The sequence below is a fragment of the Ipomoea nil genome, unplaced genomic scaffold, assembly GCF_001879475.1.
Source record: "Ipomoea nil cultivar Tokyo-kokei standard unplaced genomic scaffold, Asagao_1.1 scaffold0380, whole genome shotgun sequence".
NCBI lineage: Eukaryota > Viridiplantae > Streptophyta > Magnoliopsida > Solanales > Convolvulaceae > Ipomoea > Ipomoea nil.
In genome coordinates, this window is record NW_017616808.1 from 321,446 (window position 1) to 339,422 (window position 17,977).

A 17,977-nucleotide genomic window follows, 5' to 3' on the forward strand; every position below is an offset into this window, starting at 1 on the left:
ATTTAAAATGTACTAAATGTTATTTTGTTGAAGTTATGTTTTACGTCAATGACATACATTCTTATGTTAATCGTTTGACGATGATATCTTTGTTAATAACTTAATATAGGGATCCTTCGAGTATATTGGTATGACCACATTTAATCACATGTGGTCCTTCAACTTCCAAATATAACCACCCATGATCTTTCAATTTTCAAATACGGAAAGACCACGACTAGTTAAATTTGAAATTTGAAAGTTGAAAGACCACGAATAATTAAATTAAAAGTTTAAAACTACATATAGCGCTACCACTATATTCGGAAGACCCTACCTGGTATTAACTCATATTTAATAATACAAACAATTTTAAGTATTTAACAAAATATGTAAAAACTAAATACATCAAAATAAAATAAGAATGCAAAGGAAATTAAGAAAGAAAAGCAATGGCACAATAGACTAAAAAGATATATATGGCGCAACATTGTTCACTTGTGCCAAAATGGTATAGCATTTGACACCTTCTTTAGAGAAGATTTGCACCAAATGCAGCACCATTTTGGTGTTTTAGCCTGTTCGTTGGAGATGGTCTTACATGTCTTTTAGTATATATATATATATATATATATATATATATATATATATATATATATATGCAAAATAAGTTAGCATATTTTTTACAAATTAAAATCCCTTTGTATTTTATACAAGGCACCTATATATCCTTGAGGCTTAAAATGGGCTGATTCTGCGAGCCAATTTTATCAGAAATTCAGGAATGAGGCGTCTTCTTGGAGGGGCAATGGCGTCCATAGCGAGAGCTTCTTTGTTGCTGGAATGTATGAATGCCACCAGATAATCAAACAGCTCATCTTTACCGCCTCTCAGAGGATCCTACACACCACATAAATATAACGTTTACCAGTTTTAATTTTTCACACCATTAAAAATGGTAAAAAGGTGAATGTTGAATCAAGAACGAGTATGTGCAGAAATGGATTCTTTCTGTGTCAACATCAGTAAATATAGTGGGAAAATGGAGGCGATATCACACTTACATGGAGGAACAAATCCAAATGCGTTTTCCCCTTGTACAATACCAGTTCAGCTTGAGCCCCCACTCCATGGAGAGTATCTACAAATGCTTTACTGCACAGATCGAAAAATGGCTGAAATTCTTTCATCGTACTTTGTAAAATATAGAAAAGAAACTGTTTTGTCACAAAAAGGCACTCAAATAGGCCCGATCGAGACTCAGCTGGATGGATTAGTCATATCCTTGGATGGATACTAACCTTGCATCTGAAGGAACGGAGCAATCTTCAGTGCCATGGAATAGGATAACATGAGGCAGCAAATAGACAGCTTTTCTAGAGCTCAGATCTTGTGCCATAATATCAGGAGAGAAACTTTCCAAACACTCTTCACCTTCCATTATACTGTATATAAAAACAGGCAAAGTATATGGTACCATAGTCCATAGAACATGAGACCAGGAAGTTAAAAACAAAAGCCAACTTGGTGCATTGCTGGTGAAGAAAATTGATTAGAATTTTTAAAAAATAAAAATAAAATTGATTAGAGAGACCTGAATAAAACAGAGCGATATAATCCTTGGTCATGGAAGTGATCAACTAGGCTCGGTAAGTTGTACCTGTGTACAAAATTTAGCAGGACATGTCGTTAGGTCAATCCTAAGTGACAGAAAAAAATCTTTCTTATAACGTGACTTCAAACCATGAAGAGGATGAAAAACAGTAATACCAATCTGCAGCAGTAACCATACTCGCACTTACCCGCCTGATAAACCAAAGTATGCTTTTATGCTTGAAACGCTCCAAGAAACCTTTTCTCCTCTTGATTCTTTAATTGCCTGTTTCACAAGAGCACATGCAGAAATATGTGCTCCAGCAGATTGACCCATGAGATAAATCCTGCACAAAGAAGTACAAAGAAAGTATGATTTCGATGAAATAATATGGTTTGGCTTATTAAGAAGTAAGAAAACTTGAAGGAAATTCCCTAGATTGAGCATTCAACTGGAGGGTATATATATATATATATATATATTTTAATACTATTAACTCTATTACATTGCAGTATCTGTTCATAACTACTTTCTCAACCTACTGAAGCACAGAGAGTCAATGCGCCTCCACTGAGGCTTGAACCCACAACCTCCCATGTGAGAGTTCAACTTGGTACCATTGGAGGGTATATTTAGATGCCTGTTTATTTAATTCATTCGACATTTTATGTCTTGCCTTCACTGATTTTCATATTTAAGAATATCCATGCAAGCAAGACTTCTATGATTTAAAGCTTTAAGCAATCCCAATTACTACTTGATACTGCTTCTCAAATGGTTGTTTGGCCATTTTCTATTTATTACAGGGTAATGAATAATGATTATCTCTTTCAGACTCCTTAATATTTGGTTATACCTAATAAAACATAATATCAATCCAAGCATGACTTCTTCCATTTTGAACCTCTAAGTAATCTTAATGGAAACTTGATATTGATCCTAAAATGATTGTTGAACGTCATATTTAATATGGCATGATGAGTACCTGTTTGGGTCACCTCCATATTCAGTAATATGGTTACAAATGAATGAAATACCTTGAGAAACATCTTCCACCATATCGCTTATTGTTCCCTGTGGAAAGTTTCTGAATCCAAGAAAAGTATTATTTATTTGATTATGAACAATACTTGAGAACACGAGAGACACGAGGTAATGTTGAACACAAACTCCTCCGCATACACATGCTCGGAGATAGAAAGAGTGCTGAGCTGATCAGTCTATGATGTATTAAGTAAAATGCTATCTATTTGGAGAAAGCAAAAGTAAAGGAGCAAGATCACTTATTCTTTATTACACAAAGTGATGATCATGCAGCCAAAACTAAAAATTACAGAAAATAAATTTGCATATGATAATAGATACTTAAGTATATATGCATATATAAAAAGAAGGAATGTAGCACATGATCTTTAAATATGAATACAGAACCAAAATTTAGCAAAATGAGTGTGTCAATTCCTGTCAGTAACTTATCAACCGACCACTCAAAACATATTTTATCCATTTTGCTTCATATGAAGTTAGAAAAGCATGAGTTAGGACCCACAAGCGGAATACTTACTGGATTAGGCATAGCAATGGATGAGTGTTTCTCATCTTTTAAATAGAATCAGGTACCTGTAATCAATGCATGCCACTATGATATCCCTTTCTGATAACTGTCTTCCTAAGAGAGAACCCCATGCCCTGTACCTGGATATGCATAGAATAAGCATAAAACTCAACAAAAGTATAAAGTCCAATAAAGCATAAAGTCAAACAAGCAGCTTGGAGTAGTTTTACTGGCTAAGATTTTTTAAGTTCTCTGTACTAGATATAGAGATTTTTTTGGCATTATTGGATACACATACTGACATACTATAAGTAAACCAACTCACTCCATTTAAATTATATTCACATTCACATTAACATGTTCCTTTCTGGTATTCGAATAACAATTAAGTTTTCTGCAAAGTGAGTTTATACATAAAGCACTTGAGGTTGGCTAAAGTTCAATCAAATTGTAATCAATTTGGATACTCCACACTCTTATAATTTAAAGTTTTAAACAATAAAAGAAAACAAGACAAAAAATAAAAATAAAAACTACGATAGCTTTCTTACTCACCCAATAATCCATGCTCCACCTGTGACAAATGCCACAACAGGCTTTGGACTACTTCTACTACTTCTAGGTGTTGGCAAAAATATATCTACTCTGCAAAACATATACAATTAAGGGGGCAAGACCAAAATGTTAGTTAAGTGCAAAAATCAAAATGAAACTGAGGGCATTCTGGTTACATACCTATTTCTTGGTTTGTTACCATAAACAACACTCCGATGGACCTGGGGTGAAAAGAAGTAATAAAATGCAACTGCAAAAAGTCCAAAGATTCACTTATATGCCCAAAGAGCTAATCTAAGACACTATTAACGACTTAACGTAATGTAATCCAAAAAGAACATCAGATATATGAAATAACAGATCCAAATCCGTTAATGTAGTTATTAGGTAAATGCTGAAGATTGTTAATATCAATCTCATATTTTGATTAAGCATTTGAAATTGACAATTCCGAAAGTAACATTAGTCCATAAACCATAGGAAAAACGGAACCACTTTATACGCACCTTGAAGAAACCCAGGCATAAGTAGCATTGCATAAATACAAAGTCCAAGAAGTCGTGTAATCCAATGATAACCTAACCTGAAAGGGGAAGTGATTAAAAACCATATCTTCAAAGCAAAATCTTTGAGCCCAGTACAGTAAACACAAGGGGTCAATAATGCTTCAGACAGAAGCAACATAATCTATTGTCTCATTAACATTTATAATGCAAGTACAATTTACAAGAGTCCTGCTCCCAGTTATCACAACATACTAATAATTCAGTATCACAAAAAGGGTGCCATTCGAAGAATCTGAAATGTACTGGGACGTCGCTATCGATCCATAAGGTCCCAAATCCAAAAATTTCGGATACACACATTTCATATGCATTTATGATTAAGAATTCTGAGAAGCGATTCACAGAATAGAATAGAAAGAATAATACCCGAGATAGGAAAAAAGCTTGAAACTGAGGCGAGTAACCAAATAAGTCTCGACGGCCGCGTGCGCAAGGTCGTGGCCAAAAGATTCTTCGCGTTTGGGCCGAACCCGACCAGGCACGGTATTGTTTAACGGTTTGAGGCTTTTCAGGTCGTCTGCTATAATATCTGCGGCCAAGGTCGTAGCCCTAGCCAGGAAAGGTTGATCGCCCTGAATCTGCATTAGCCTGGTGCTCTAGCTTCTTCCGATCGCCGGAATAAAGGAGCGAGCAGGATCTCAGCTTCCGTTAAAGCAAATCCGGAAAGGAATTTTCTAAATCAGTAGCTTTGATCGTAACGTGAAAGCAAGCAGGCAGGCAGGGCGGCCATGCATGTGACTATATTTTGTTTGTTTATATTCAAAATCATCGCTGGCATTGCTCAGTTGCAGAAAGCCATCGTTCTCCCTGCACGGTAAAGTTTTCTTCTTTCCATCTCCTTCACAGCAACGTGAAGAAACAAATCCACATTGGTCATTGACTTTATCCACGAAATTCAACAAAATTTGGGGGAAAAACACTAACTTGTTCAAGCGATTAAGAGTTGCTTTCCGATGGATTTGTGTAATCATAAAGAAGGTAAACTCTGCACGACTTTAATTTAATTTGTTATATATGGCCCTGTTTGGTATAGCTTATCAGCTCATTTAATTAGCTTATTTGAACCTTATTAATAGTTTGAATTTATTAAACAGTTACTCCGTAATATTTTTTTTTTTTTGAAAATATTAAACAGTTAATATAAATTATTGATTGTCAAATGGAAGATCATAGATTCGAGCATCAGTGTGTTGACTTTTTGTACTTTCAATTTATCTTCAGTAGATTGAAAAAATAATTATGAACAAATATTATATTGTAACAGAGCTAATAGTACTCAAAAAAAAAAAATTGATTAATTAGTTTTTTATAGTCGATTATTACATCAAAATATTAAAATTCAAAAAGATGGTTAAAACAATTTTTTCAACTAACTTTTTAAAAATTAGTTTGCATGTAATCAATTATCAACTAACATAATTAGTTAACAGCTATCAACTAACATAATTAGTTAACAGCTATCAAATAACAGTTATTTACCAAACATCATCTTCTTATCCCAAGGACCCCATCATGATTATTACCAAGCATGATTAAAGATGGGTGTTGCTATTTGCACCACCATCTGATTAAAATGGGGTATAAAGTACATTGAAAGTATAAAAATGTGATAATTTATAATAAATACATAGGTGGTGTAAATAGTCTAATGAGTGGTCAAAATACTATTTGCACCACCTTAGTAAAACTGTATTTATTAGATTTATGTAGTAATTAATTAATTCAAAATTTAATTCATTAAAAAAAAATAAAAATCATCGCCTTCTCACTGGAAAAGGCGACCCAGATAGCCTTCTACCTGGGTTGTCTTCTCCGATGAGAAGGCAGCCAACCCACTGGGTTGCTTTCTCCGGTGAGAAGGCTACCTGGGTCGCCTTCTCCGATGAGAAGGCAACCCACTAGGCTGCCTCTTCACCGGAGAAGGCAGCCTAGTTGCCTTCTCCGGTGAGAAGGCAGTCCCTCGCCTTCCCAGGGGTTAACTTCTTTTTTTTTTTTTAATTAATAATTTGATTGTAATATATATATATATATATATATATATATATATATATATATATATATATATATATATATATATATATATATATATATATATATATTAGTCTTTGATCACATTAAATGGTGGTGTAAATAGTACTTTTTAATTAGCATCACCTATAAAATATTTGACCTATTAAATAGGTGGTGCAAATAGTAAAATAAGTGGTGTGAATAGAATTTCCCTTACAGCACGTTTGGTTCACGGAATGAATTTTGAGGTAATAGGAATGCTATTCCATAAGGAATGGAATAGGCAAGGAATAGAATAGGAATTGTATTCTATTGTTTGGTTCGCGGAAGGAATAGACTTTAGGAATTATATTACAGTGTTTGGTTGATTTAAGGAATAGAAATGAAATATATTTTAAAAGACATAAATACCCTTATAAAAATATGTGATGGTGGCGATGGTGGTGGTGGTGGTGGCGGTGTTGGTGGTGGTGGTGGCGATGGTGGTGGCGGTGGTGGTGATGGTGGTGGTGGTGGTGGTAGTGGTAGGGGCGACGGTGGTGGTGGTGACGGTGACGGTTGTGGCAGTGGTGGTGGGAGCGGCGACGGTTGTGGCGGTGGTGGTGGTGGTAGTGGCGGTGGTGCTGCTGGGTGGTGGTTCTAGTGGCGGTGGTGGTGGTGGCAGCGGCGGCGGCGGTGCTGGGGTGGTAGTGGTGGTGGTGGCGGTGGCGGTGGCAGTGGTGGGGGCGGCGACGGTTGTGGTGGTGGTGGCGGTGGTGGCGGTGGTGCTGCTGGGTGGTGGTTCTGGTGGCGGTGGTGGTGGTGGCGGCGGCGGCGGTGGTGGTGGCAGTGGTGGGGGCGGCGGTGGTGGTGGGGGCGGCGGCGGTGGCGGTGGCAGTGGTGGGGGCGGCAGTTGTGGCGATGGCAGTGGTGGTGGCGGCGGCAGTGGTGGTGGCGGCGGCAGTGGTGGTGGTGGTGGTGGTGGCGGCGGTGGTGGTGGTGGCAACAACGGTGGTGAAATAGGATAAATTTATATATAGGATAAAAAAATTAGGTTAAAGAAAGGGGTAAAAAAGAAAATAGATTCTAAAATCTATTCCTGAGCGTTCAGTAATAGGCTAATACCAGGGGGGGCCCTAGTAATAGCTATTACCTTATTTGAGGTAATAGGCTATTACCAGGAATACTATTCCTGATAATAGAAATGGTTACCAAACAAAGGAATAGGCCTATTACTGGGAATGTTATGCCATTCCCAACCTATTCCGTGAACCAAACGTGCCATTAAAGAAAATACCATGTTTAGTGATCTGTGATCCACTTCATTTTTTAAATTTAAATCCTCACAAATAATTACGCCACATTTTTATGCTGATTTTCAATTTCATCATTTTTATTTTTATTTTGGATAGGAGGGAGGAGGGCACCCCGGAGAGCCTAACTAGCTTCAATTTTATCATATTTAATTCCCTCTTTTATATAAATTGTCAAAAAAATTTATTGAACTTTGCAATTATTAGAGTTTTCAAATTCTAGCTTCTAATCATGAATGAAGTTGACCATCGTTCCTTAATTTCAAATTTATAAATTTGTCCATAAAATTAATAGTAGAGGGATAGATTAGAGATGTCAATTGGGTCAGCTCATTCAATTTCACGCTAGTCTTATTGGGTTGTTGAGCTTATCGATTTTTTTAGTCGGGTAAAAAAAAAAAAAAAAAAAAATGTCCTAACCATAAATCTCGAGTTGTAGGACTTATTGGGCGGGCTCAACTTTTAATTTTGATAAACTAGTGCATTTAGACTAATAAACATAAACAGATAGATCATTCAATCAATATATACCTCCATTTCTAAATTCTAACTAAAAATAAGTAATATATTTACACTATAATTTAAAAATTATAATAAGTTTTTTTTAAAAAAAAATCATTATTTATTTTCATGAAAAAAAAAATTATTTTGTAATAAATTTATTAAAATTTTATTTACAAATTGAATAAAAATGATTAAAGATGAGCTTACATATAAATTTTCTATATATTTTGTTCTACATTACTTGTGAAACAAAGAATAGCCTTAAGTGGTTCAAGCCATCGGGCTAACCCACTAAATTTAAAGCTAGCTCATTCAGACTATCAAACTTATCTGGCTAACATTTCTTGGCCCTAACTCTAAAAATTTTTAGGCTTATCGAGTCCGTCCATCCATTTCAAGCTAATATTGACATTCCTATGATAGATTATATGATGAAGGCCTAAATTTGGTAAAAACTCAAAATGTCAAAATCTTACAAAAATATGGCAATGACTAAATAGAACTACCAAAGTTAAGATTAGGAAGTTTAAAAGTTATTAAGGCCTTGAAAAAGTGACTGAGTGAGTGGAACATGATTCTTGTACTAAAAGGTTAATTCAAGACTTTCAGTTAAGTCCGTCACACAGGATTTTTCTAATGTAGTTTACCTCGTAATACCCAATACACATACTCAAATAATGACTATAGAATTCCCTCATCACCCAAAAAAATTAATTCCGAAGCATTACATTAGAAAGAAAAAATAATAAAAAATTGTCCATAATATCAAACTAGTTGAAATTCAAGTATGCATTCAAGAATTTAATATAGGCAAATTCTCCGGTAAGTCAAAACTTATAGTATTGGTTATATCTACAATTATATTATGTTATTATTATCTCTGTTCATTTTATGTGTTTGGTTCAGTTAACAAAGTTTAACTGGTGTTATTTTTAATTCAGTTTTTTATAATATTAAATTTAATATTAATATACAAAATTTATATATTTAGAAACTACTAACTGAAGAATAGTATAAAAAAAAAGTTGAATTTATATTTTAAAAAATACTAAAGAAAATAAACAACAACAAAAAGTTGATTTGACCAATGAATAGTACAAGATAGGTAAAATAAGACATAGTGAGTAATTTATTTCATGTAAATTGTCTATTACAATTTTTCTATAAAATATTTATATAAGACTTAAAATATTGACAATATATGCAATTATGTTATGTTATTACTTTATTTCTCATAAATTGTCTATTATAATTTTGTTACAAAGTAGTACATTTATGATATATAGTATATATTATATATAAGGCTTAAACTATTGATTATATCAACAATTCTAGTATGACTCATTTTTATTAAATTCGACTTGTGTCACAAATTAAGACCCATGAAACGATCTCACAAGACACCAACATTTTAATAAAATATCCCTAAAGAGCGCCCAAAGTAGATGAAAACCCAGTTCCATTCTTGCCTTTTACAGTTTCACTTGTCACCCAAAACCAGAATTTAGGAGGTGTTTAGTAAATGACTGTTAGCTGATTGAGTTAGTAAATTTGACTAGTTGATAACATTAGCTGATTGTAGAAAAGTGTTTGGTAAATTAGTTATTAGCTAATTACATACAAAATGACTTTTTCAAAAAGCTAATCGAAAAAACTACTTTGAGTAGGTTTTTGAATTTTAGCATTTTGAAACAAAAGTTGTCACAAAAAGCTAATTAATCAAACACTCATTTTAACCAAGTCAAACAACTAATAGTGATCAAATAAGCCAAAATTGACTGATAGGCTAACTATTTTACCAAACATGGCCTTAATAAAACAATACAATTTTAAATTAATTGAAATTTAAGTATACGAAGGATGATGGTAAGGAAAAGAAATCAAGTTTCCAATTTGGTACACGCAATATCGTCAAGGCTGAGTTGTCAAGTGGAAGAAGCTTATCCTTTCACCAGACAATTGCTTACCTCAAAAAAATGGAGGACCATATGGGATGACAAAAGCTTATCTGTAAACTCAGCAAATCATGGTTCCTTTATTCTTTGTTTTTGGAAATACCTGCATAAACTGCATAAAAACACATAACAGAAAGACATAAAACAGAAAGAACAGCCAATTCTCTTTATAGTCAATTGGTCTCATGTTTTCTTGCATGTGTAACTGACTTTCTACATTGTACAAAATGGAATCTTGAGCTCAAAAGAGTGTTAGTCTAACAATTTCAGCCAAGGGAAGAGAAAATTATGGCTGGCATTTACTTTAATGTCCGATCATGACAGTTCAGAAAGCTTAGTATACAAGAATTGCAGAGATTATACATTCGAGCTAAAAATGGAGTTTCAGTAGAGAATGGTTTGGCTATAGGCATATGTACCATACAAATCTGTGGAGGAAGGAGAGTTATATGAGAATCCAGTGTCAACTTCTCGAGCTGCTTTGAGAAAAATTGAAGAAATCTGAGCTTAAGTCTTGGCTGCCAAAAGCCATCCTTTGGAACATTCTGATCTGTGCAGAATGTTCCCGTGAATTGAAAACTTCGCTTTGTCCTGGCTTCATTCCGTTGGACAGGTCCATGAGATCATCCATGGAATTCAGAGCTCTCACCACCTACACGCACATTTGAATTATCAGTGCTACCAAACGGGATATATTCGTTTTTAACTCTAGCTACTAATTACCAGACTCATCCGAGGCCTCTTTGCAGCTAAATGCCGCACACAAGCTGCTGCTGCTTCAATCATCCGGAACATCTCAATTGCTACAAAGTTTTTCTCCAGCCTAGGATCCACCAAATCATCAAAGTTTTCATTTTCCAGAGCTTGAACAAGCAAAGGGCGGGCCTGAATCAAAGGAATCTCTTGATGAAGATATAGTACGAGAATTTTGTTGTTATGCACATTTCTAACATGCTAGAAAAAGACAATCACTGTTCTCTTTGACCACAAGGAATATAGAAAGATTTGAAGAAAGTAATGCACAAAAGAGTCTGTTGGTGACTAAAAGAAGCTGGCAAACACGTTTTCTTCTCTCTCTGAATAGCACGCATGGCCTAGGAGTAAGGATGTTTTAAAATCATTGTCACAAACTAAGAATGGTGGCAAATAAAGTTTCACAATTTGATGGAGTTACAAATTTCCAACAATGAAGAGAATTTGAAATGTTAATCATCAGGGTTTAGATGCATATAAGATAATTACTCTGATATCAACGTATAAGTTTGAGGAACATACCCATTCGACCAGACTCTCATCACCTAGGGGCTGAGATGAATCAACAGGCTTCCTGCCAGTAATGAGCTCTAAAAGAACAACTCCAAATGAAAAAACATCAGATTTCTCGGTCAATTTCCCACTTGAAGCATATTCTGGTGCCAAGTATCTGGAAAACAATTAAGCAAGGGTTAATTACCTAGTCAAAGCAGTATACATCGACAAAAGGTTTAGTACCCTAGATAGTTTTCAAAAATATATGTGGATACAATAGTTTATGGCTTATTTGATAAAACAATCTGCCCATCCCCGAGTGTCAAGTTACTATAAGAGTCAGGATGTACATATGCCAAAAGTTTTGCTATGCAACGGGATGGTTTCAGCAAATTGAATACAAAAAACTATAATCATAAGGTCTAATATAGCAATGTGAACTGGTGTTTCTTGGACCCAAGATTAAGTAGAGGTCACCTACCCAAAGGTTCCCATTACACGTGTAGTCACATGAGTGTTTGTATCAGCAGCTAACCTTGCAAGCCCAAAATCAGCCACCTGACAACAAGGATATCTACACATATCATAAAAGCTATAGCACAACATAATGGAAATATCAAAGTGTCAATTATAAGCTATATAGACTCAGTCAGGTTTCCATAGCCCCAATAGTTGATTAAACATCAAAATCTTCTCAAAAATTTAAGAAGCGTATACAGACATACCTGTGCTTCAAAGTTGCTATCCAAGAGAATGTTAGATGACTTAATATCCCGATGAATAATCCGAGGGTGACCTGATAAGCATATCAATTTATAACATAAACAAAACGCAAACACAAGGAGAGCATGACAAATCATTATAATATGCTATCCAACTTTATTTTTTGTATCGCTTTTTATGCATGCATAAGGTAGTGGCATTTCGGAGTTGGACCTTTCTATTTATTTAAATGTCTGTATTGGACCTTTCTAAGACTTATGCCATATTTGGTTATTGGGCTGATTGAATTTCAAAGGAATAACTAGAAAAAAAAAAAAAAAAAAAAACACTCCAAAAACTTTGGAAGCAGAGGAAAGCATTAATTACAGTCTTCATGCAGATAAGCAATTCCCCTAGCTGCACCGGCAGCAACCTTCACTCGGGTTTCCCAATCCATAACTGGCCTACCTTCACCTGCATGTTCCCAGACATGAAAAAGTTCAGTTAGGTTGCCATGGCTATGATTAAATGGAATTCCATTTAATCCATACTTTAGGTTTCAAAATCGGAGGGGGGGAAAAAGCCAAATTTATCACATCCTTAAATTTCTGACTCTTTAAAGTAGATCTGTGATGTCCTCTAGACTCATTTAAGCATGTGTAGAGATATCTTACCATGGAGATGGTAGTGAAGGGTGTCATTTGGAACATAATCATAGACAAGCAATCTTTGGTGCTCAGAGATACAGTAGCCAACCAGTGAAACTAAATGCCGATGGTGTACTCGGCTGATAATCTCGACTTCTGCTCTGAACTCACGCTCCCCCTGCCCACCTCCACTTTTTAGTTGTTTAACAGCAACTTCTCTTCCATCTGCCAATAGTCCTTTATACACACAACCAAACCCACCTTCACCCAAGAGACTTTGGGATGAAAATCCATTTGTTGCTTCAGCTAGTTCTTCATATGTGAACCAGGCTCTTGAGTTTCCAATGCCAGCAGGCTCAGGCGAGTACACGAAATTGCTTTGTGAACCACCACTTCCAGCTAGATTAACTGAATGTTGGGATCTTGACCTTAAGAATGACGCATCTGGAAGAGGCAGCAACAAATTCACTTCAATCCATAAGGCATGGGACTGGTGTGTTCAGCATTTGATAAATTAAAAATGTACTGGAAATTTGCAAATCAAAAATATATTTATTGACTGCAAGGAGTGCAAGCTATCTTGTAGTTTTAAAACCACCAAAAAAAAAAGTCTAAGATTTGAGAGATAGCATTTGCAACACCAAATTTTCAGATGCTAATCACTGGCTCTAAAAGCCACACAACAATTCTACAATGAAGGAGTGGAGGAGAGAGAGGTATGAAGCTCTCAAACAAATCTAATTGCATTCTAATGACCATCTGAAAATGAAGGATTTTTATCATAAACACACACTCATTATGTTCAAAAAAAAAATACCTGAATTCTGGGAGGAATGAAATGGAGAGGGCGCCAAATACCACGGATTAGATGCAGCCTCCCTTTTCCTTTGCCTTCTTTTATACCATACCCCAATTACAACAAGAGTAACAACAAAAACCCCCAAAATTGCACCAACTGCCACCACACCTCCAACTTTACTTCCCCCAGAACCCCCGGATGTAGTTGGGCTAGGGATAGTCGATCTGGCTGTTGGTTTCTCTGTGCCAACTGGAGGCCGCGTCGAGGGAGGGGGAGCTCCAGTTGCAGATGTACTGTTCGGAGGAGGAGGACTGGAAGTATCAGGTGGCAAAGGTGAGGAGGGAATAGAAGGAGGTGATGCATTGGAAGCATTACTAGAGGGTGGGGAGGGAGGAGAACCAGCCGGTGGCGGTGTCAATGCAGGAGGTGGCTTTACAATCGATGGCGGGGGTGAGTCAGCAGGGGGTGGAGCTCCCACATTTGCGGGAGGCGGTGGCGAAACAGCAGGAGGGGAAGGCGGCGTTGCAACAGGGGGTGCTGGTGATGCTTTGGGAGGAGGTGCAGATGGAGGGGGTGGAGATGAAATTGGAGGCGGTGAACTGACAGTGGGAGGAGGGGCATTAGGAGGTGGTGGGGGTGGCAAAGCAGGTGGAGATGGTGGGGGTGAAATTGGTAAAGGTGGAAGTGGAGGAATTGGGACTAATGGTGGAGGAGAAGGCGGCGGTGATTGCGGTGGCAAGGGAGGAGGAGCTGCAGTAACAGCAGGGGGAGGTGCAGAGGTTATAGGAGGAGGACTACTTGAAGAAGAAGAATTTGAAGGGGAAACTGGTGGATTTGCAGAAGGAGAAGAATTTGGAGAAGGTGATGAAGAAGAAGCCATGGATTCTACTTTCTAAAAATAGATTGCCTTCTCATCAACAGTCAAACCCTAACCAGTAACCACAGATATGTGCGCATCACTTTCTTTACAAAATTAAAGCTAAAAAGTCCATGAAAAAGGAAGCAACTATCCCAAGGACCACCATTCAAATGCTTCAATTATCCAATAATTTCACTATAAATCTCAACAAATCAAATACAAACTTCCCAGTTCCCAGTAGTGCTGCTATGTATCACCAAAATAGAGTGATCAAATCTTAATGCAATCAAAACCTAGATTACCAATTTCAAGACCTCATCAATAAACTTCCAAACTGAGCAGGAAATGGTAAAAACTCATCAAAAATTTCAGAGCAATGCAGTAGACAAAGGCTGCGAAAAGAAATGCTTAGAAGTGGAGCAAGCTAGCCTCACCACTTTGCCTTCGCCATCGATTCTCTTCCACCCAGAACTGAGAATGAAGCAATACAAGTGGGAATCTTGAGATATCAGAAAACATGCTAAGAAGCTTATTCCAGATAAGAAAGTGGGAAAGGTGCACCCACGAAATATGCCATCAAACGTGGGTGCGACTTGGGATGGTTTTCCTACATGATTTTGATTGAGCCAGTGAGAGAATCAATATGAAAGATATATTATCCTTTTCCTGTCTGAACGCCAGGAAGACTGTTAACTCAGTTGATTGCGCTTAATGTTATTTTACTGTAGAACGTTGTAACTTCCAACTTTATTCATTCAACCCTCCATTCGATACTTTGGTACTTAATAGTAGATTAAGAATTTGTATCAAAGGCAAATATCGGCACTTTAGAAGTTCCAATATAATATATTGAGTTAATACCATCTGCGATCCTTCGAGTATAGTGGTTTCGTCATGTTTAGTCTTAAATTTTAAATTAACCATCTGTGGTCCTTCGCTTTTCAAATTTAATTATTCGTGATCCAAGTTAACCACTTATAGTCCTTCTACTATTAAATTTTAACCAACCATGGTCCTTTCAAAAGGACCACGACTGGTTAAAGTTCAAAACTTGAAGAATCATGGATGATTAACTTGGACCACGAATGGTTAAATTTAAAAGTCGAAAGACCACATATGATCAATTTGAAAGTTGAGGACTAAACGTGACAAAATCACTATACTCGGAGGACCTCAAATGGTTTTAACTCATAATATATTATAATAATTTCTTTATCTATCACAATTAATGTATCTAGTTTGATCCAAGAAAGTTGATTAAAGTTATTTACAATTCGATTTTTCATCATATTTAGTTTAGTTTTATTATATAGAATTTATATATTTAAAAATTAACAATTAAACACCCAAGAACGGATAATGACCTACTATTACAGGTCATTTCAGTTCCCGCATCATATTCGGCGAAAATCCAGCGACATATTAAAAATTTGATATAATTGGCGAAAATCCAAGGTGGTCACCTTCCATGGAGAAGGCGACCAATTGGTTGCTTACTCTGGTAGATTGCGACTGGCAACGGTTCGTCGGTGACTGGATTTTCGCCAGATATGAAGTTGGAACTGAAATGACCTGTAATAGCATGTCATTTATCGGTTCTTGGCTTCATTGCCTCAATTTAACATGTTAAATGGTGTAATTGCACTTTTTAAAAATTTAGGGACCTAATTGACTTCTCAAGTAAACTTTAGGGGCTTATTTGACAATTTTTCTATGAAAAAATAAAGATTGATTTGATTAGTAAATAATTAATATGACCAGTAAAATAAGACAAATAGATAATATTTATCTCAATTATAACAAATAATTGTTGAGTTTTACAATATAAACTTTTCTGGTGTGAGAGAAATCGAGCTCATTTGCCACTTGAGCTACCACGTTGAGTTATTTTACAATATATCTTTGTAACAAGGAAAACAATATATATATATATATATATATATATATATATATATATATATATATATATATATATATATATATATATATATATTTATTTATTTATTTATTTATTTATTTATTTATTTTTTTTTTTTTTACAACAGACGTTGATGTAATGCGGCCAAATAAATTAAGTTTTTCTAGGAAGAAGAAATAAATTCTTAAAAAAATTGATATAACCAATATATATATTCCCACTTAGGCATTATATCAACATCACATACAAAATTAAATGGTCAAAATGTTGGTAGGATGCAAATATGAACGTGGTAGGAAAAATAAAATAATAGAGCGTGAAGAAGGTTATAAGTTACAAGAAAGCAAAGTCAAATACAAAATCATGAAGCCCATGTTCTCACGACAACTAGTGGCGTTGCTAATGTTGTCTCTCTCTGCATAGCTTCAATTATTAGACCACGCCATGGCATTCCCTTTACCAATTTGTTTAATCCAGAATAAGAGATCTTATTCTTTTGTCTGTTTATAAGTATATATTGGATCTTTTTTTTTTTTTTAATATATACAGGGAAGTAAACTTGTTATATATTATGATCATCTAATTTGTTTTTTTTTTTTTTTTTTAAATCTCCACGTCTTTAAGAGCCTTTCATTTAGAAATTATCATTAGTTTCTTGCTGGAAATGTTACCATTGTATGGTCTAAATTCGTATAGTTTTGTTGTTTGAGTTATGTTTTTCTTGCATGTGTATCCAACACACAAAAGGATTTAAATGATAGATAGAAGATTTGTTTAGGTTAGGGCATACCATGTATTTCAAAGATAACTTAGGTTGTGTTTGGAAACTAGGAAAATGATTTCTGAAAATGCATATTTTTTTGAAAAAATGAGTCATTTTTCTGAAAATATTTTCATTTATAGTGTTTAGTTGCTTTCCATAAAACAGACTGTGTTTGGTTCATTTATCAGAAAATGAGTAAGATTGTATAACTCATGAATGTATTTATAAATTGAATGTTATTTATTAAAAAAAAAATGAGTGTTATTTAAAAAAAAAAAAAAAAAAAAAAAAAAAAAAAAAAAAACATATGCAGATCTGGTCTCTGGTTTTCGACAAAAACCAAAATTTCATATGGTTTCTGAAATCGGAGCTCTGGCTATGGTTTTTGGCACTGGTCACTGAAAACCAAATTTTGACTATGGACAAGAAGGTGAAGAAGTTGCAGTTTCTCTTTGGTCGGAAGAAGATGGAGTCAAGCTATGAAAGATGAAGATGCGCAAGAGAGGAAATGGAATCCTGAAAAATGACTTCCCTTAAAAAAAAAAAAAAAAAAAAAAGTGGAAGTCATTTTTCGAAAAAGCGACTTTGTTTTTCCTTTGACCGGAAATCAATTTCTGTTGCCCATCATTTTCTTTTTCTTGACAAACACTGAAAACTCGAAAAATGATTTGCAGATTAATCTAACAAAATTCCAAAATATTTCTCTATTGCTTTAATCTGTTGGGCTTTGGAAAAGTCAAAATCATCATAGAAGACTGTATGTTCATGAGGTTTGTTGATTGTTGAGCTAAATGAAGCAAAATGAATGGAATGGCAAAATGTTGTTCAAAGATCTAATGCTCAAGCCTCAATTCTGTAGGGAAAAAAAATTTCACTTTAGTATCACGACGATTATAATACTATAGTATTTAGTTTTTTATTTTTAATTTGATCAAGTTTAGTCCTACAATTTTACTAGTATTGATATATTTGATCTTGTATTACAATTTCAATTCAATTAACTTTAATTTTTGAAGTAATTCAACAATAAG

At 35.2% G+C, this 17,977-nt stretch overlaps 2 protein-coding genes across 6 annotated transcripts; both read right to left on the reverse strand.

Moving 5' to 3' along the window:
- Nucleotides 1–657: 657 nt before the first annotated feature.
- Nucleotides 658–5,193, reverse strand: LOC109171726 (probable isoprenylcysteine alpha-carbonyl methylesterase ICMEL2). Its single transcript, XM_019320783.1, has 11 exons — nt 4,616–5,193; nt 4,190–4,266; nt 3,864–3,933; nt 3,684–3,773; nt 3,194–3,268; nt 2,559–2,660; nt 1,782–1,919; nt 1,574–1,639; nt 1,281–1,424; nt 1,044–1,134; nt 658–879 (listed from the first exon to the last, which is right to left on the reverse strand). The coding sequence occupies exons 1-11, from the start codon at nt 4,831–4,833 to the stop codon at nt 718–720; spliced, it is 1,233 nt and encodes a 410-aa protein (XP_019176328.1). The 5' UTR covers nt 4,834–5,193; the 3' UTR covers nt 658–717.
- A 4,676-nt stretch (nt 5,194–9,869) lies between these two features.
- LOC109171758 (proline-rich receptor-like protein kinase PERK8) lies at nt 9,870–16,531 on the reverse strand. Of its 5 annotated transcripts, none has more exons than XM_019320815.1 (9): nt 13,425–14,950; nt 12,635–13,051; nt 12,348–12,434; nt 11,984–12,054; nt 11,740–11,816; nt 11,286–11,433; nt 10,734–10,895; nt 10,430–10,662; nt 9,870–10,113 (listed from the first exon to the last, which is right to left on the reverse strand). In XM_019320815.1, the coding sequence occupies exons 1-8, from the start codon at nt 14,284–14,286 to the stop codon at nt 10,474–10,476; spliced, it is 2,013 nt and encodes a 670-aa protein (XP_019176360.1). In that variant the 5' UTR covers nt 14,287–14,950; the 3' UTR covers nt 9,870–10,113; nt 10,430–10,473. The 5 variants fall into 5 exon arrangements, with proteins under 5 accessions (XP_019176360.1, XP_019176357.1, XP_019176359.1 ...); XM_019320812.1 differs by having other exon boundaries at nt 9,870–10,122; XM_019320814.1 differs by lacking the exon at nt 9,870–10,113 and adding an exon at nt 16,521–16,531 and having other exon boundaries at nt 10,151–10,662; nt 13,425–14,591.
- Between the last annotated feature and the right edge of the window lie 1,446 nt (nt 16,532–17,977).